This window comes from Atractosteus spatula, chromosome 22 (genome assembly GCF_055471065.1).
Source record: "Atractosteus spatula isolate fAtrSpa1 chromosome 22, fAtrSpa1.hap1, whole genome shotgun sequence".
NCBI lineage: Eukaryota > Metazoa > Chordata > Actinopteri > Semionotiformes > Lepisosteidae > Atractosteus > Atractosteus spatula.
Window position 1 is genome coordinate 5,104,500 of NC_142727.1, and position 19,558 is coordinate 5,124,057.

Consider the following 19,558-nt stretch of genomic DNA (forward strand, 5'->3'; position numbering starts at 1 on the left):
CCAGACTTCGCCTCCAGGGGGCAGCGCCGCTGTGTCTCAGAAGCAGTTTGTCTCTGCCGTGTGCATTCAGGTGTCTTTACCTTTATTGCACGTGAGGGGGAAGCATCAGACTAAGGCAGAGTTTCACACATTCACACCAGCGGTCATCAGGGGCGAACAGGTGCAGACACACATGGACATCACACCCCAGACCCAGAAAATAGGTCCTCTTGCAGGGGGACAGCAATGACCCCTGGAGCGGAGCTGGGGCCCAGGAAAGCTGAACTAGATCATTACGCAGACACATTCATCTGGGTGGAGGGACAGGTGCACATTGCTAGCCTGTCCCTTTTTGTGCTTTAAATCGGGAGACTCACAGGGTCAGAGTGTTTTAAACTGAACATGACCCAGACGGAGAGGCTCATCTCTCCCCATAGTGGGATGTGTGAAAGGAGGCGTTTGGGGGGTAGCTGGGGGCAGAAGGATAGAGGATTGGGTCTGCTGAGTGGCGGCCATCTGAAACTGGATCTGCTTCTGCGGCATGTGTACTGCAACAAGCACAGCTGGTCAGGGTGAAAATAACCATGGCGTTTCTAGTCACCGCACTGCGCGGCTGGATAAGTGGACCGGCGCTCAGCTGAGCCGGCAGGCTGGGGTCTCAGTTTTGACTGCAAGAAGAAAGAGCGATGTGCTGATGTGACAGTCACGGTTCCGCGCGGGGTTGTGCCCCCCGCCGCCCGTTCTGGCCCCTGGGGCGCGAACCAGGATCTCCAGCGTGACGCAACAGGGCCCCAACCGCGTGAGCTAAAGGAGACCTCCCTCAGCCCAGTGTTCACAACTGGGTCAGGACAGTGGTTTTGATACCCCTAATCATACGAACGGTGCCCTGGGATCTGTAATGACCAAGGAGTGAGGACTTCCTAGATCATCCAGGACAGTCTGACACCTCACCTGAAGGACAACATCTCCTATAGCACAGTGCCCTGGTCACCTGACTGGTGCAGAGCCAGAGCACCGTATATTTATCCACCAACTCCGCATAGACAAAACACAGAAGCCAGAAGGTTTCACCCAAAGGACTCGCACCCCAGTCCAGACTGGACACAGCATTGCTGAGCTTCTCAGATCTGAACAGATCGGGCTGCCAAGTGGCACTGCTGCTTCCATCAGGTTACCAGAAGCAACAGAAAGATCCCGCGTTTTAAAAGCGCCACCTACACGAAAAACACGTCTGCGGAGCTTCGGCATTACGGGACTGGGTTTTGGAGAACTGGCGACGCCTGGTGGCAGATTTCCGGATTTGCAAGCCGCCGAGACAGCTGTGCGCGCCGGACAAGCGCATCGGATGTTGAAGCTCCGAACACCGTCGTCCAATCGCGTCCCAGGCTCGGGTGCGCTGGGACGGAGCCAGAGCCAATCGGCTGGGCAGAAGTCACAGACCACCCGCGGCCTCCCCAGCTGTTCCAGACAAAGGAGTGAGAGACGCGGGGCTGAACCGGAGCCCGTAAGGAAAGCGCCGGACTCCCCTTGAATTTTAGGAACGGGCCGTGTTGTCTGGCTCTCCTGGCGTCGCTTTGCACACCTTTTTTTCCAAACGACACCGCAGGAGCTCCGACATGAAGTGCTGCGGCCACACTGTTTATCCTACCACGAGCATAAAGCACACAAGCACGCAGTGCGCATAGCTGCTGCTGTAGAAGATCCCACATGCTTTTCCTTTTGCTAGAGAAGTGTGACCCTAAAAGAGTCTATAGAGTAACCATATGTAGGGCACACCCGGCCCAGAGTCACCTGCTCCAAAATGAATTCCCCGGAACTATCAGTGTTATGAGAGAGAAGGTACAGCCTGCTGTCTGTTTCAGCGCCACACCTCAATCGGCTGTTAGCCACAGGGATTCACAAGTGAGACATAACTACACCGTCTCTACGTCTCTACGTCAGTTAGGCCTTACTCAGTGAAAAACTCAAGTACTTCCCTAATCTCTACAAGGATTACAGGGGTAAGAATGAATATTCGCTGCAGAGCAGACTTGCCTCAGTTCACAATGACCTTTGCTGATACCTTTCAAGTTGAACCCTGTCCTCTGGGGTTAGACTCTGTAGTGCCCTCTGGTGGTGAAATGGTGCATCCAACCAGCTGAGAAAGGAGCGCAGTCTCTTCGCTGTTTCGTTACTTTAAGCCTGTCCTGAGCTAGTAGTAGTGAGGCACCAAATTGACGCTTTTAAACGCTGCATTCGAAAAAATCATTGGGGAATGTCTCCCCTTAGTGGACAATACTGGGTAGTGCAAGTGTCGGACCTGAATCTACCTGCTGCAGCTTTCGAGAAAAAGTCATCAGGTTTAAATCACATTTGTTCTGAATTTGTAATTACAACAGCATGAAGGTCTTTGTCATCTTAATGATGACGGTCATATTCAGCAATGGTTAACAATGAGTAAATCCTTCTGCTTTACAAGCTCAATAACATTAAGCTTCTGTAACATTTTAGTAATGTTCATAAAGGCTACTTGAGAAACAGGCCGAGAAAGAGAAAGACAGTACAGACAGATGGCCTGATACTCAGAGACTGCATGTCTGGCCAGGCAGTGGCACATATACGCAGAAATTGAAAGCAAACAGACTCGGTCATCAGATTCTCTGAGATACTGGGCCTGCAAATCACGAAATCAGAAGCTGATCAAGATCAGGGTATTTAGGAGGGGTTACAGGCTAAAGCACGAACTCATATGATACCACAAATGAACTCAAAGAACCACAAGCCCAATGCAAAATTTCCATCAACTGGAATGAAAAACTCTTTCAGTATATTTTACTTTTCGTGTATAAGGCTGAATACAGAGAACGACTGTCTTGGTTGTGTCAGGGCCGACACTGAGTGTGGAACATTTTCACACAGGCGCAGGATAAAAAAAAAAAAAGCGTTGTTCTTCTGCTAAATCGGCCCGCCAGCCTGTAGCTGTTAAAACCTGAAATGGGTTAAATTCTCCGGCAACAAGAGCCTTTTATCTTCTCTTGAATGGTGACAGAGATGAATGGAATTGCTCTCCTAGCAGTGCCACACCCTGCCAGCGCACTGGAGAGGACGGGCTGTGCAACAGGAGCTGGCGTCTCCAACACCAATGGGGCTGACCAGCTGGTGAGCGCAGAGAGATGAATTCCAGTCTCCAACAGGGCTGCCAGGCAAGACACCAACACACCACATGCCAATAAAACATTTATTCGCAAACATCATTTATATATTCCTGAAGCAGTAAATAATTTTAATAATAATATTAATAATAATAATAATAATAATAATAATTACTGAGGCAATTGATCTTTTGCAACAAAATAGTATACACATTCTTTAGAAACACATTTTTGACCTTCTTAATTGCATAAAAATGAAGACAATAATTTAAATACATAAAGCATTAATTATTTCTCAAAGGAGAGGACTTTGTCAAGTAGAGACTTGCCTTGTATCAGCTTCATGTTTTGCGTATGGTTTTAGTTTCGCTCGTTCACTGTGGCGCGTTTCTGGCCAGATACATGCAAAGCACTGCAGAGCCTGTGGGAGCTGCCTGGCTGACCGCAGGAGGAGCCGGGCTTCTGCTCTGCAGACAAGAGGACAGAAACCAGGAGGCGAAGGGGACGACAGGACCGAGGGCACACGCAGCTGTGAATTCAGGATGCCGATACTGACCGATAGACGATGAAAACCAAACCGGTGCAAGACGGGTGCCTCTCTGTCTCAAAGAAACTCTTAACAGAACAGATAGTCCCAGCTGTGTTTGCACGCCCAAGAGGAAGGAGAGCAGAGGCGAGATAGTGCTACAACAAGGCAGCTGGTCACTCAGAGTGGGGTTCCTCTCTCAGCTCTGGAGCAGAGTCCATGCTGTGCGGCTTTTTTCCAGTGCTGAGGCAGGATCCTGTTCAGACTGCTCAACATTTCCTCGTTGTTCAGCCTTCCCATTTGTAAACTGGTTAGTGACCGCAGCCCACATCTCTCCTCTTACTGTGTCACAGCCAATCTATTAACATTTGACCTCCTGCGAGGCCGACGCAGGTCACAAGAGGAGGCCTGCTGGCCCAATCGCTTGTGCAGACCCCAGAAGTGCCCCGAACCTTCCTGGGAGGAGCTCAGCGCATCAGCATCTGTGGCTCGGCTTGCCTTGCTGGATGCAGATACTTGCTACTCTTAGTGTGAAGGAGGCATGTTATTCTCATGTCTCATCTGCCAACATGTCGTTCCTTGAAGAAGCAGTGAGAGACGTTCAAGCTGCTCCATACATCTCAGTGGCCTCTTGGGAACTGCGTGCCCCATAACAGATATCCAATGTTCACTACAGTACATCACACTACACATGTGCCCCTGCATGGGGAAGCACAGTGAAGGCACGTTAAAATTAGAAACCTTTAAACTTCATGACCCACTTAGAACCCTCTAATGGGACTGTGCTTGTTTCCCGCAAAACTGTGGCAGGCAAGGTGAATTTTGGCACCCTACGTTGACCTTTTCACATTTCAGAACAAACTGCAAGGACAACACACACTGTTGCAGTGCACAGAGAACAGCAGGGCATGATCCAGCCTCGGAGGTCAGACCGGGGATAAACTAGTGTAGGGAGGCACAGCCGGGTCCCTCTGAGCCCGGAGGAGGCAGAAGCACCAGGCAGAGCACGGAGCAGCAGGCTTGGAGTGCACCCGCGTCGAGTAAGCTAATGACCTGAAGACACACTGACGGGACAGACAGGCTAAATAAATAATTATATCTTTTGAAATATTTTAAACAATTTAAAACACCTGGGTTCCAGTGATGCTTTGAAATGCATCGGTTACATATTTTGACATTAAGCAAATGTTTGCACTCCTGGCAGGAGACGGTGACCCCCGGGAAAGGCGGAGACCCTCGGCAGGTTACCAGGAGTGAAGACAGCTATTGCAAAGGAGGCAGCGTATCGCTCCCATTCTGAATGTCCGATGATGAAAAGCCAGGCCAGGTAAGCAGGACACCGGGCTACACCGACGGTTATTTACTGTACTGTATGTGACCAGCAGTGGTTTACAGCTGCAAGTCAAGATGGTCACCTGCCTCGCCCACAGACAGCGCTCGCTGGACCTCACGGCATGTGTAATGATGTAGGACTGGGTGTCACCAGGTCAACATGCGGTCAGCCAGGGACACGCCACCAGCCCGCAGTGGAAGTTCTGCTGCTGCACAGAATAATGCCATTTTCTGGGTATCTGTCTTCGTCAGCTCAAAAGATTCTAGTTTGTGCTTTTCAGGGCTCAGCTCCTTTCTACTGAGGTTAGGCTTTTAATTGTATAAATTGATTTGGTTTTAGGTAGGATTTAGGTCGGGGCGTGCAATCAAGTTGATTTAATTATTTATGTCCCTCCTCCTTGCCTTTCCGGTTTCTACTGATCCATCACAGGAGACGACTGGAGTCAGTTGTACGTGCAGCGGAACAAAATCGTTAATCAGAGTTGCGTGCACTGTGAGATGACTGCAGCTGCAGTGCCTTATCCTAACTGACTATTATTGGTCTTTACTCAGGCCCATTTGCTGAACTGTGACATGGAATCATCCTGAGAGAGGACATCCCACTGGTCAAATGACAGCCCTGACACCAAGTCGCCACAACAACCAGCAAGCTCATGCCTGTTGCATGGGAATGTGCCCCAGATCTAACCACGCAAAGCCCCGTGTTGCTTCTGTGAAGACTGTGAGTCTGACTGCGAGTCTGAGATGACCCTCCTGTTGGCCGACAGCCACAGGAGACACCCACTGAAAGACTCAGACTAACAGCCACTGGATTTCACCTCGCAGAACTGCAGCACTGACTGTGGGGATGTTAAAATGGGCTTCACCCGGGGGTGTCCGCAGTCGGTGCTGCAGCCCAGAACCCAGAATGGCTCCATAAACTTTTAGCTTCAGTGCTGCTCTCCATGCAGATGGAAAGTGAAGGACCTTCACCCAGCCTTTGCTTTAGTTACCACAAGTACAGAAGTGATTATGTGTACTGTATGTGTATATATATATAACTGGACTACACTGCAGAATCGCCATGCTGTAGAAGCAGAGGCGTTCCCCTCTACAGTTTATCTGTATATACATACACATATGGATACATTTCCACACAGCCTCAGTGGAAGTCATGCCCTGACTGAGGTTTTGGCAAATACTAGGAGAGTGGAACAGACAGGTAGACAGCAGGTGGCAGGAGCCAGGGAAGAGCTCGTGTGCGTGGTTCTGGGTCACTCCTGCAGCAGGGTCTCTCTCCAGTTGAAGCTGTGATTGGGTCCATGTGTCAAGGGCAGGATGGGGGGGTCAACCAGCTGCCATACCCCCGTGTCTCCCTGTTCCTCACAGGCGCAGAAGCCCAGGTAGGGGATCTGCAAGGCAGGAGGGAGGAGACACACCTCAGTCTCATCCTGGACACTGAGGCGGTGCTGTTGCAGCTCGTACCCACAGGGTGGTGCTGTGTGAGCTTGTGCACTCTGAAATCCCTGGCAGTAAAGACGGACAAACAGGGAAGATGCACACTGACCTTCCGCACCACCTGTACAAAGTCCTTGGAGTTCTGGGGACTCAGGCCCTGGATCTGGCGAGTGCAGGCCTCCAGGGAGGAGGCGTGGGCCACGATGAGTACATTGTTACCTGCGGAGACCGGAGGGCACAGTGAGCGCTCACCTGTCACAGACACAGACCAGTCACTCAGCCACTGCCCAGTCACAGGACACACACGGCTGTTCGTCACTCAGAGAAGGCACACTTATAAAGCCCTCTGATTCAGATGTCTGTGATTTGTTGTGTCTAAATAATTGTCTGAAATCTGCGGATTATTTGTTTGCTCAGGATATTTCCTAATTATTCGGCTGGTCTCTTCCTTTGCCCTGGTCTACTGCACACCGGGAAACAGACAATACTGTCTCCTGGGAGGGACACAAACGCCAGCTCCTACCTTTGCCCTTGCAGTCGGACAGGATTTCCTTAGTCACTTGGAAACTGCGACTGATGTAAGTGTCATAGGATTCAGAAACACTCAGCTTGCTGATTGGAATATGAGGTCTGGGGACAGAGGGAAAGGCAGGTGAGAAGGTCTTTATCTGAACAAGCGCTGTTGCAAACCTAGATGAATTCCCGTCTGTTGGGATGTTTCCAGCAGAGCGGCGGTGTGGCGGGGCCAGTCTGCAGCCCTCACCTGTACGTTGTGTCCACACTTAGGCTGGCAGCAGCCAGGTCGGCAGCGGGTATCCAGGCTGGCAGCGAGGTGCCCGACACCCACTTGGTCCACTCGAACAAGCCCGGCTCCACACGGATCTTCATTTTCCCATCCTGCTGCAGCCCTGGGTGAGAGGGAGGCGTCACGTTACACCAAGAGAACGGTCTTAACAGTAATCACCTGCAGTGATCTGGACCCGGGAGAGAGGGGAAATGTATGGGGAATTTTGAAATCCAGCGGGCCAGGGCTCTAGGAGCGTGTAGGAGTGAGGCGCCGGAGAGGAGCCTCTGTACCTCTGAGGATGTGGTGTGCAGTCTGGACACAGCGCAGCGAGGGCGAGCAGTACACAAAGTCGATCACCGTGTTGCTCTCCAGGAGCGCCTCTCCTGCCACACAAGGGAAAGACAACTATTCTCAGCGGCATCTCGCACAACTCCCGCAAGCACTGAGACCTCCAGGGGGAAATGTCGGCCTTGTAGAGAGCTCCAGCATGGAGTGGGCAGGTTCTCATATCAGTCATGTCTGCCCTGGGCTTTTGCCAGAATCTCCCATCATCCTCAAGTACAGGTTATAGTTGTGGCATCAGGACTGCGTGAAAGAGCATTTGCCCAAAGTGAAAACAAAATGTGCTATAAACCTGTACAAATGAGTAAGGAATACATAATAATAAAAATAATAACAACAACAACATTAATAGACTTAGACTTATAGAGCTCTTTTCTGGACACTCCACTCAAAGCTCTTTACAGGTCCACCTGGATGATGCCCCAGTCCTCTCCCCACACACCAGCTCTCAGTGGGGAGGAGAGCAGAGTGATGGAGCCAGTTCAGAGATGGGGATTATTAGGAGGCCATGACTGGGAAAGGCCAGGGGAGAATTTGGCCAGGAAGGTGCTGGGTTCTCCAAAGCACATACAGTATGCAGTGGAGAACCCCGGTGCGGTCAGCAGTCCGTGCAGGACAGGGGACAGGCCCCAGCGCTCAGCTTACCCACGAGCCGAGCCTGCGTGGTTCCAAACACGGTGATGGGAGCGTCCTTGTCGTAGTCCCTGTAACCCCCAATCCTGGCGGGCAGGCCGGCGGGCATGTTCAGGTTCATGCGCACGTATCTGCCTGCTCAACACAGCAACACAACACAGCAAGTCACGAGTCCTCCGTTCTGCTCAGGCCCCTCTCAAGAGAAAGAAAGGACTGTGCATCCTGGTACTGTATGTTTACCTTAATGTGTTTCATTCTTATTACATTGCTTTTTCATTTGTATTAACCTGACGTTTGCTTAGATTAGCCCGTACACTGGTGTTAATTTGTAGCCAGAAGAAGGCACTATATATAAACCCAAACTGAACAGAACTGAGTGCAATATCACTGCACAAATTTGAAGGTGCTCCTGTCTGGTCTGGAGGATTTCAGAGATTTATCAGGACTGCTCTACCGGACTGAGGTTCTATGCGAGTGTTCTGGCTCCAGTGCAACAGCAGTCCTGCTCAGACTGGGCCCTCACCTTTGGCGTCGAAGCACTGGGAGAGCCAGTGTTTCCCAAACACCACGTCCACCCGCTCACCATGGCGACAGACGAACAGGCAGCGCTTGGGCATTCGGGACTGGCTGTTCACCCTCAGGACCTGGAGCAGGAGCACAGCACAAGCAGTAGTAATAGTAGTAATTGTGCTCTTATCCCATACTGAAGATAACCTTTTCTTTTCTCACAAGCCGAATGCACAAGGTTAGCAGTCTGCCCTCTAGTGACTATTATCAGTATTACACGACAGCACAATACTGCTGTCCCATGCTCTGCTGTATTCTGCATGGCTCTGCACTACACACCTGCATTGGCTGACAGATTACACTGAGGGTGGGGGGCTCTCCTGGACCTGGCTCCTCCAGCATCCGGCCATCCAGTAACCCGTCACATCCCCCAGCAGCGCCCGAGGGGGAGGCGCAGTTCAGGAAGGAGTGGGATCTGCGCACACAGACAGAGGAGAGTCACTACAGCACACCCTGTGCTCTCCATAGGCTGCCTGTGATGGATGTAGGGGCACGCTGTCTGTGGGGAGGCAGAGGGTGGCTACAGAGAGATAGAATCAATGATAATAATTCCTTACTCTTATATAGCGCTTTTCTGGACACTCCACTCAAAGCTCTTTACAGGTCATGGGGATCCCCTCCACCACCACCAGTGTGCAGCCCCACCTGGATGATTCTCCAGTCCTCTCCCCACACACCAGCTCTCAGTGGGGAGGAGAGCAGAGTGATGAAGCCAGTTCAGAGATTATTTGGAGGCAATGATTGGTAAAGGCCAGGGGGGAAATTTGGCCAGAACACCGGGGTAACACCCCTACTCTTTTTGAGAAATGCCCTGAGAGAGCATTAAGAGAGAGTCAAGACCTGTTTTAAGTCTCATCTGAAGGATGATGCCTTTTTATAGTATAGTGTCCCTGTCACTATACTGGGGCATTAGGACCCACACAAACTGAGACAGAATTAAACATGTTTCTTACATTTGTGACCTGTCACAGACTCCAGGGGAGAAACTCACTCGGTCCCCAGCTGGCAGGAGACCCAACAGGAAAAGTGATTGTTGCTGGAAGCCCAGTGCAGGGGCCCAGACAGACAGCTGAGGGGACGAAGCAGTGTCACCTTGTGAAAAGCACGTATCCGTGTGAGCGTGTGTGGCCACTGTGGTATGATCCCAGCTCGAACCTCCCTCACAGGGGGCCTGAATGCGCTTGTCTGTCAGTATCAGCGCCAGCTCACCCGTGGAAGACCCAGGTGTCACACTCGTCGGCTCTCATGATGTAGTTCTCGGGCAGCAGGCCGGAAAGCCCTGAGCTCAGGGAGGTTCCGTACACCCAGCCCTCACTGGTGCTGGTCTGCTCCACTGGGGACATGAAGATGAAGTCTCCAGGCACCAGCTCCAGCTCGTCCTCGTTCTGTGGGTTGTAGGGGTACATCACCCGCAAGGTCTAGAGGCGCCAGAAAGAGAGAGAGAGAGTCACTGCACCTCCCAATGTACAAAACAACTCAAAGACCTATCTTCAGGTTTTTAGTGAAGAGAAATGAAATGCACAACAAGACTCATGGTGTTAATCATGAAGACCAGACTGCAGATCTGCAGAAAATGGAATAAAAGCCTGGCAGCCCGACTGTGTTATTAATGGAGCTTTAACACAAGTACGCCAGTGATGTCCCGAACAGACGGCCAGAAAGACAGCCTCAGGAAGTTTTGGTTGCTGGGAAGCTAACACTTTCAGAGTAACACGCAGATGAGTCTTAATGTTTACTCACACAAAACACAGAGGCTCCATCAGGGGAGGAGGAGCACGGGGGATTACTGGCTGGTGCAGAGCTTGGACTAGTTCACTCTGTTGCCTCACTCTTGCCTGTGTGCTACACCCTCAGTGCTGTGTGATCGGTGCTGCTCTCGTGCCATGCAGTGCTGTGCTAGTGGGGCTCACCTCGTGATTGGCGAAGCGGATGTCACGGGAGAACAGTACGGCCAGCCAGTCGCAGCCCAGGGAGACGTCGATGCCCTTGGACAGCTTCTCAAGGGCGGGCAGGTGGACGGTCTGGAAGTGGTAGGCCAGGGTGACATGCAGCTGCTTCTTATGGGGCTCCACCCGGACATCTGACAACACAGAGAGGGTGAGAGAACCAGAGAGACAGAGCTTCATTGGCCTGAAGCACACAACACCACATTCCTGCCCTGTTTACAGCCAGCCCTCGGAGCAGAACTTCAGTCCTGACTTGGCTCAGACCTCACTAAGCAGCAGAGTCATTTTCATTACCAAATGCAAGGTCACCTCCTTGAAATTCACAATGTTGCCCAAACGAACAGGTTGTCAGTTTCCTTGGCGACCGAGGCTGAATGCCTCTTTCTTTCTTGACTTCAGAGCTTGGAAGAAACAAACATCCACCTACAGCCGAGTCTGCCTTGCCTGAGTTACCGTGCTCTGACTTGAAGCACTGCTCTGAATGACCCCTCATCCCACAGATGCACAGAACTAACAGAAGCACAGGCCTGGAGATGGAGCAAGAGAAGAGTGCACATCTGGCCCCTCTGATCGGTCTGAGGATCTCGTCCACCCTTTTCTTGAAAGAAACCAGTATATCGACTGGGCATGTGGGCCCTTTTCACTAAGGTGCTCCTTGTAGGGCAGAGCGCTGCTGAAAACATCAGGACCACGTCAGAACTCTTCCCCTCCACCACTGCGCCCACCCCCTCACCTGCTTTGCTGGCAGCCTCGGTGGCAAAATCTGCAGCAAACTTCTTCAGCACCTCGGCGCACTGCTCCTCCACGAAGAGGCCGATGAAGTTGGAGGAGGTGTAGAGCTCCAGGGGCAGGGGGCAGGGGAAGCGGCCTCTCCACTGACACACCGTGGACTGCAGCGCCTCACACAGGGCCTCCACCTTGCTGTCTGCACACTGCAACACAGCACGCCAAGTCAGATCGCGCCACCCGGCACCCATGCACTCCCACTCTCACGGCCCTGCTGCTGCCTCTGTGGGCAGGTGCACAGGATTAAAAACAGACACTCGGCTGGAAACGGCTTCCACTTTTCAGCAGAATCAGCACGGATTTAGAGAAGCAAGATATTCTGCTTTCTTCAACCCACTTACCGGGTTAGAGGAAGGAAGCCCTCACGCTCAAATAACGATTCCGCTCTGACACTAGACAACTCTGGTTACTAATGCTTGAACTAAATGGCCACAGCCTGTGAATCCAGATACACTCTGTGCAGGCCGTGTGGGCCTGATGCTGTATAAAGATCCATGTTTTGCTGTGTTGGTTGCTCTGTGCTGCGGAACTCTTGCAGGGGTGTCTCACCATGAAGAACTGGCACAGCGTGATGTGGGGGAAGATGTTGTGGGCCTTGTTCTTGCCGCAGGTGAGCCGGGACTGCTGCCAGAAGTGGGAGAGCTGGTGCAGCAGGGGACCACTGGGCCGCAGGTACAGCACGTACTCCCGTGGCAGGGGGTCGTCCAGGAAGGGATCGTCGACATGGGAGAACAGCCTGGGAGCACACAGCGGAGTCAGACCAGCACACTGGCGTGAAGCTGTGAAACCGAGACTCTGACATTCTGGCCTGTACTGTACACAAGGTGACTCAGCGTTCTTCATGGTACCCGGGAACTTGTGCACTTGTTAACAGCACAAAAAAGAGAAGAACAACTGATGACTGAAAGTGATATCGTGAAGATTTCTACACGACATTATCTGGTAACTTGTGTTCTGACTGCTGTGTTCTGAGTATGTCCACACAAGGGCAGCTTACTGCAGTGTACAAATTGTCTCGATCAGGGGACAATACCCATTGTACAGAGCACTGCTATATAAAAATCTCTTGATTGCCATTAGCTTTCAGCCTTTCAGACTTTCAGGGATGTCAGTATGGTTGGATGTGTGGGGCAGAAGATACTCACCAGTCACAGGCAGCTTGGACACTCCTGCCTCCTGTCGACACCAGAGCCTTCTGCCTGCAGAGCACAGAGAGAGAGGGAGAGTCATGTCACCTGCATCCTGCTTCCTGTTCCCCCACAAGATGTTCAATGGAGCCAAAGTAAATCAGTCATATTCTTCCAACTAACACACTGATAAGCTAACTGACATACTGATGGACTGACAGACTGATTGACACACTGATAAACTGACACACTGATGGACAGACAGACAGACTGACACACTGATAAGCTAACTGACATACTGATGGACTGACAGACTGATTGACACACTGATAAACTGACACACTGATGGACAGACAGACAGACTGACACACTGATAAGCTAACTGACATACTGATGGACTGACAGACTGATTGACATACTGATAAACTGACACACTGATGGACAGACAGACAGACTGACACACTGATAAGCTAACTGACGGACTGATGGACTGACAGACTGATTGACACACTGATAAACTGACACACTGATGGACAGACAGACAGACTGACACACTGATAAACACACTGACCGACTGACACACTGGTTGACAGGAGTGCAAGTTAAACCTCAGACATGGCTGTTAGCACAGTGTCTCTGCCTCACACGCAGTCAGGCCGCAGGCGGCAGACACACAGGTGTCCCCCTGAGACTCATTAACACTGCTGCGCCTCTCACGCTGACACCAGCACAGCGGCGGAAAGGCCACACATGACAAGAGGCTTCTCAGCTCGTCTTCCTCCACAAGCTGCTGACCCCCAGCTGGCCAGTCTTACTGCAGAGCACTGGGAAGAGGGCAGCAGAGCAGTGAGAGAGCAAATACAAGGTTATGTAGGAGGCTAAAAAACCACTGAAGAAGGAAACAGCAAACACCATTGCTGTCTTAACTGAGTTCACTATATTGCAGACTGAGGGGTTCACTGTGTCTTTTGTCTTGTTTCACATCCACAGAGCTCCGCATTTTAACACTGTGCGTTCGCAACATTTTTAAGCCCCAAATACATGATTATATCTAAGTGTGAAATATTTTTCACACTTGTAGCAGCACGCAGTAGGCAAATATGTTTCTGTGCAAACGTTGCCACAGTGAGGCAGTCAGTACAGCCAGAGCTTCATCCACCCAGCTGTGCCACCTTCACACACACCTACACAGCAACTGCTCCTGGAGAAAAGTCTGCGGCTTCTCTGCCTCAGAAAAACACTCTCTCACACGTGCTCGCGCACACACACGCACGAAGAAGCAGGGCTTATCAAATGATCTCATTAAGGCCGCTGTGCCTGGGCGTCACAAACTGTCTTCCCCAGACAAATTAGTGCAGAGAAGCAGCTCGTTAGCAGCAGGTCGCCAGACAGTGGAGCCGAGGGCCAGTGGGCAGAGATTAATGCAGTGCACTGCGGAGCACGCTTCCACGAGTAACCAGCATCAGAGATTTTTGTTAATTTGAACCGGGAGAAAAATGCCAGAAAAATAATCTGCATCTGCAGAAAAGAACCAGGGTTCTGTAGATGTCCTCCTCCTCAGCTCCAATGCAGTTCTGTGGTATCTCCCCTCAGCTCTCTTCATGCCACCCCCGCACACAGCCTCTCGTGGACAGACGCAGAGCGGGGCAGCCTCGCGCTCCCCACAGCACGAGCACACAGACATCCGCACACCTGCGTGCTCAGGACGACCCACCACCAATCCCCCTTCATACACATACATTCTGCTCAGCCTCCTCTGCTGCCTGGAGGCTTTCTTAAGGAAGGATGGGGATTCAATTCCACTTAATTAGTGTGCCGAAATGGTGCCTTTTTTTCTCATTTGCAAATTAGGTTTTCATGTCTCATGAGCAGTAGTCATATGGCGGGTAATGGAACCATCATTTAACTCTTGATCTTTATTCTATAACATACAAGAAAGAGAAGATGAAAAGGAGTCTGTCCTGGGCGTCCTCTTCAGTCCTGACACCTTCTCTAAGAGCTTGGCATTGGATCTGTGCTGCACACTGTCAAGCTGCTTAGCTAAAATACACAGCACCTGCGCCTGTCAAAGAGAACCTAATACATATACTTTAGCTATACACTAAATAATGACCTGAAAAATAGTATTGTTGGTATTTTTTTGAAGTAACAGATCACTTTCACTAAGTACCCAGTAAGCCCAGGGAGGTCGAGATCACTAGGGTTGAGCCCCATGTTTGCATCACTTTGGGGGACATGAGGCATAACCAGTAGTGAGTGTGCTACTAGGGTAGACCAGGATGGCCAAAACTAACACCACTCAGGAGACGGGCAAAGAAATGACACTTACGTCCTCCACGCCTGCTCACAGAGACACAGGGGCTCACTGGAGTGCAGCTCACAGCACATTCTGGTGTTGGCGTGACTGAGCTGCGAGGGAGTTCTAGTCTGCTAATTGACCATCTGTTCCCCAGCTGATAGAGTTCTCTTTGGTTTTGGTTTTCCTGTCTGTAACATATAAAGTGTCGGGGGGAACTCTCACCAGTCTGATGGAGTTTCACTTCAAGAGACTCAATTCCTAGTGGTGATCAGAGGGCTGGCTTCCTGTACCTGTTTAAGCTCTGAGCAGAGACTGCAAGCACTGCTCACATGGCGCTGAGCCAGGCCTGCGGATGTCACACAGCTTCAGAACCTTTGGAAACACTGGACTTCTCAGAAACAAAGAATGAATTCTACATGTCTTTGGTCATTACTTAACCTCAGACCTTTTGCGGTAAAGCATGCACTCCTGAGAATCAAAAAGGGAAATATAATACTCAGTGATGTAGTGCCAAAAAATATGTAGTGCTAAAAAAGAATAAAACAGTTAATGTTGACTGAAAGCAACCCCTAGGGCCAAGCACAACACTACCATCTACAGCCACAGTTTTATCGAAAACTCAAACACAAGACTTAGGATTGGTTATCATCAAAACCCACATTACATTAATTCACACAGTCCCATAAGTGGCAGGACCCAAATCACTAAAGAAGTGACCTACTTCTCCCGAAGACATACAGTAATCCAATCTTCCTAATTATCATTCCTTAATTGTTGCAGTTTAGGGCTAAATGGTATTGAATGTAGTTCAAGGCCAAAGTAAGAAAGCAAAAGGAGGAAACAGATGGGAGACAAGGCTGGAGCTACACTGATGAAGAGGCAGAATAAACACACAATAACCAGCAAGACACACTCAACACCCAGTGCTGTCTATACACACCGACGCCAGTGGCTGGTAAAGCCTGGAACGGCTCAGACTGGTCTCAGGGAACCAGAGCATGCACAGTGCAGTCCTTCTCACACGGGGAACAGCAGTGGCCGGTGTCTGCTAGTGCAGATTTGACTTGATGTTGTGATTTGTCCTGTTCGGTGTGGTATTGTGTGACGCTGCTGCTTTGCTGGCTAATAACCTCCAGCAAACAGGTACTGGAAAGAGGAAAGAGTAGTGGAAGTGCCATGGGGGAAGTGATCTCGTGAGGAGGAACACCAGCCACCCCAGATACACACAAAGGGGAGTTTCATGGAAGTGCCAGAGTGCGCATCAGACTCAGCCACAACTTTCTGAGTCACGGCCACAGGCAGTACTTTTACATTTGAATTACATTGGTTGATTCCTTTATTCAGGCAGCATGGTGGCGCAGGGGTTAGCGTTGCTGCTTCGCAGCACTGGGGCCTGGCTCACATCCAGACCTGGAGTGCTAGCTGCATGGAGTGTACGTTCTCCCTTCGTTCACATGGGTTTCATCCAGGTTGCCTTCCACGGGCCAAAAATGTACTGCTAAACGAATTGCTTTCTGGGAAAAAACGGCCCTGGTGTGAGTGAGTTTAAGTCTGTGTGTGTCCTGCAATGGACTGGCATCCCGCCCAGGGTGTATCCTCGTGCCCGCTGCTTGCTGGGATAGGCTCTGGCTCCCCCACAAGCCTGAACTGGAAGAAGTAGTTAGAAAATGGATGGAAGGATTTATTTGACAAAAAATCACAAAATACGTTTGCACAGCAGATAAGAGGAGCTTAATAAACAGTCATTTCTACACAACAAAACCCTAACACAGATGTTTCTTTCAATGCAAAGTGCACATCAGCGATTCCTCCGATTCTCAAACCAGCCTCGTCTGCTAAACCACCTGTGCTGGTGGAGCTGCCGTTGTCTGTTCTGAGGCACCAGAGACATCAGCACATCCTAAAAATATTCATCTTTGTGGCAAAGAGCAGCTACATACACACTCACTTCTATCTAACTAAATTAATAAAAAATCCAATACATTGTTCTGATTCTAGACATTTAGCAGGATTTTTATCCTTAGCGGCTTACAGAGAACAGGGCAGGTCTCTCGAACTGCAGTCCTCTGGGTCAAGAATCCAAAAGAATCCAACAGGTTTTCTATGTCTGATCCATCTTTCTCCCTGATAATGCAAAATCGGAGACACATACTGCAATCCTGTTCTTATTGAAATGGCACCTCCACTGCAGAACTCTATCTCATATCAGCTTTCGAGCTGTTTCCCTCTCACCAGCAAGCCATTCTTTAGTCAATAAGAAATCAATAAAAAGAAATCATTGCAGCCCACATAGAGATTTCAGACACGCCCTTTCATTCAGTATTTTGGAACAGTGTAAATCCATCAATTGCTTTGTTTCTGGTCTGAAATCTCTTCTTTCGTCTGTGAACGTTGACAGATATCCATTGTGGAAGCCCTGACATGCACAGTCAAATTGCCAGTGATTCCAGTGGAAAACTGAAATTTTTGACAATGAATCCTTTGTGCCGCTAACGGGGAGGAGTACCACTCAACTCAACATGATCACTCCGTTACTGTGCACTAAGGCATTAATGACTCTTCCAGCCCTGGGTGTTGAGTGTGTGTGTTGATGAAACTGCCAGGTCTTAGCTACTGTGCACGTGTCTCACATGCACACACTTGAACTGAATAATTTCTGTGCCAGATAGCCCTATGGAAGGAGCCTTCTCTGAATCAACTGAACTCCCATTAGTACCATAATAACAAGGCCTGATAATCTGATTACAGTGGATTCCCTACATTAAACTCCCTGCGTGCAGACCTGTTGTGAACCGACACACAGCCCTAAACAGCAAAGGAAGGAGTGCCTGCCCGTGAGAGGGCGTCTTTCCAGACTGTTTAAATCCAGGAGTGGGACCTCGTATGGGTCACAGACTTCCTGTCCTACAGCAGCTTCAAAGTTTGAGCAGTGAGAGTTCAGACAGGCCGGCCTTGCTTTGCTAGTTATGGAAATGCCAGCACACTGTGTTCCTAGACTCCAGAAAACCAGGTGTTACGTTGTCCAAAAGTGCATGTCTTCTTTACAGATCACCAGACGTGTTGTTCTGTTCTGCTCATGTGCTCTCTCACCTTAGCCTGAGCACAGAGATTGCAGGAAATTGCATACCACCTCCAGGGTTTGGGCATTGCTACTTCATCAGTTGGTGTCCCTCCTGCCCCTCTTGGAGTCTAGTGTCTAAACTCAGTGGAAGGGGAACTCCAAACCATTCCATTGGAATCTCTCTGCGATTCAGTCCTCCTCAGGCTCACACTGCTGAAGTGTGGCAGGAGCCATTTCAGAGGCTGACCTCATTAGAGCCAGTCTGTACGCACAGCAACATGAGCGCAGCTGGTACTATACAGAATGATATTCTCCACGGTGAACCAGACAGACACCTCCATTGCGAGCTGCTAATTAACGCTAACAACTATGACCTCTTCAGGTACAGGCTCTTCCAAACACGCATGACAGACAGATACCAAAGCCTGGCAGATAGAGATAGAAACACTGTGATATCAGAGCTTCTGCAGACCTTCAGGCATTGCACTAAGTTCAAGATTGTTTGGATAAATGTTGTTTCTTACCTTTAGCAATGCCTAGCAGAATGTTCTAAGGCAATGCAATAACACCATTAGTGATCCTCTAATGACAGGAGTGTTTTGTGGTTCAAAGCGAAGGAGCAACACTAGTATATGTTTCTAGAAATTAACTGGTGGCACTGTAGCTACACTTCATTGCACGGATGCAGCAGAGAAGTGCCTTTTTCATCTGTATTGTCTGGTGTGCTACTGATCCCAGGCTTACCAGTTTCTGGTAGAACTGGTGTATCAGTACTAACTGGGGTGACTAGAAAATATAATTATGAACTTGTTTATTCAGTTTAATTCACCGCTGTGTTTCCATAGGTTTCCAGGTGGTCCTTCCTGTCAGTTTCTCACTGCGACATCGCCTTGCTATTTCCCTAACCACATTTAAGCAGACACGACATTTCCACACGCCGACTATCAAAATGCCTGACGTGTCACTATCAGTAGAGGGGGATGCCTGGGTTAGTCTTCAAAGCAAGCTGCAGCCGTCTTCCAGACACTGCAGTGGAACTGTAACAGCAGCGCATGTGGGAGTGAGCAATAGGTTCCCCCTCCCAACAGCTGTGAGAATAAGCACCCATGATATGCAGATTAGAAGGCCAGGCCGCTGTCTTCACAGTGTGTGAACCATCTTCAGAAGATAAGTAAAGTTTCCAGCTACAGCACTTACGACGACCACAAGCAAACAAATTGTGCAATATCAAAATGTTAGTTCCAAAAATGTGAGACATTTCCAACCACGTAGCTTATGACCAATTCAGATACGTGAAAAAGAAGCAGAATACTTAGAAAACCTTGCTCTACATCCCCACTATCATGTCCCCCTCCCCACACAAAGACACCCAGAGCACAGCCGTGCAAGACAGAGAAAGCGTCTTACATTTCAGTCCACTCCCGTACAGTGGAAACTAACAATCAACAAGAAGCTGGTTCAAATAAGCTCAAACAACCACCTGCTTTTGCTCTAGGGCCTACATATAGGTTGGCTGCAAGTCACACTAATAATTAAACTAATATTTGAAACACTGAGCCGCACTCACACTGCGAAAACAGCTGGGGTTTTGAAAGTAGAGACATG

The 19,558-nt window shown here is 49.9% G+C and overlaps 1 protein-coding gene across 1 annotated transcript in view; it reads right to left on the reverse strand.

Moving 5' to 3' along the window:
- Positions 1-3,182: 3,182 nt before the first annotated feature.
- The window catches only part of LOC148816695 (ubiquitin-associated and SH3 domain-containing protein B-like), a 38,985-nt gene continuing 22,609 nt past the window's right edge, over positions 3,183-19,558 (reverse strand). Inside the window, exons 2-14 of the mRNA XM_088939712.1 lie at positions 12,612-12,665; positions 12,016-12,202; positions 11,414-11,612; positions 10,645-10,814; positions 9,944-10,152; positions 9,014-9,149; positions 8,691-8,811; positions 8,180-8,302; positions 7,483-7,575; positions 7,169-7,313; positions 6,929-7,035; positions 6,515-6,624; positions 3,183-6,359 (exon numbers count right to left, since the gene is read on the reverse strand). Of these exons, the coding sequence (XP_088795838.1) occupies positions 6,222-6,359; positions 6,515-6,624; positions 6,929-7,035; positions 7,169-7,313; positions 7,483-7,575; positions 8,180-8,302; positions 8,691-8,811; positions 9,014-9,149; positions 9,944-10,152; positions 10,645-10,814; positions 11,414-11,612; positions 12,016-12,202; positions 12,612-12,665 (1,792 nt within the window). The 3' untranslated portion in view covers positions 3,183-6,221. The remainder of the gene's footprint in view (positions 6,360-6,514; positions 6,625-6,928; positions 7,036-7,168; positions 7,314-7,482; positions 7,576-8,179; positions 8,303-8,690; positions 8,812-9,013; positions 9,150-9,943; positions 10,153-10,644; positions 10,815-11,413; positions 11,613-12,015; positions 12,203-12,611; positions 12,666-19,558) is intronic.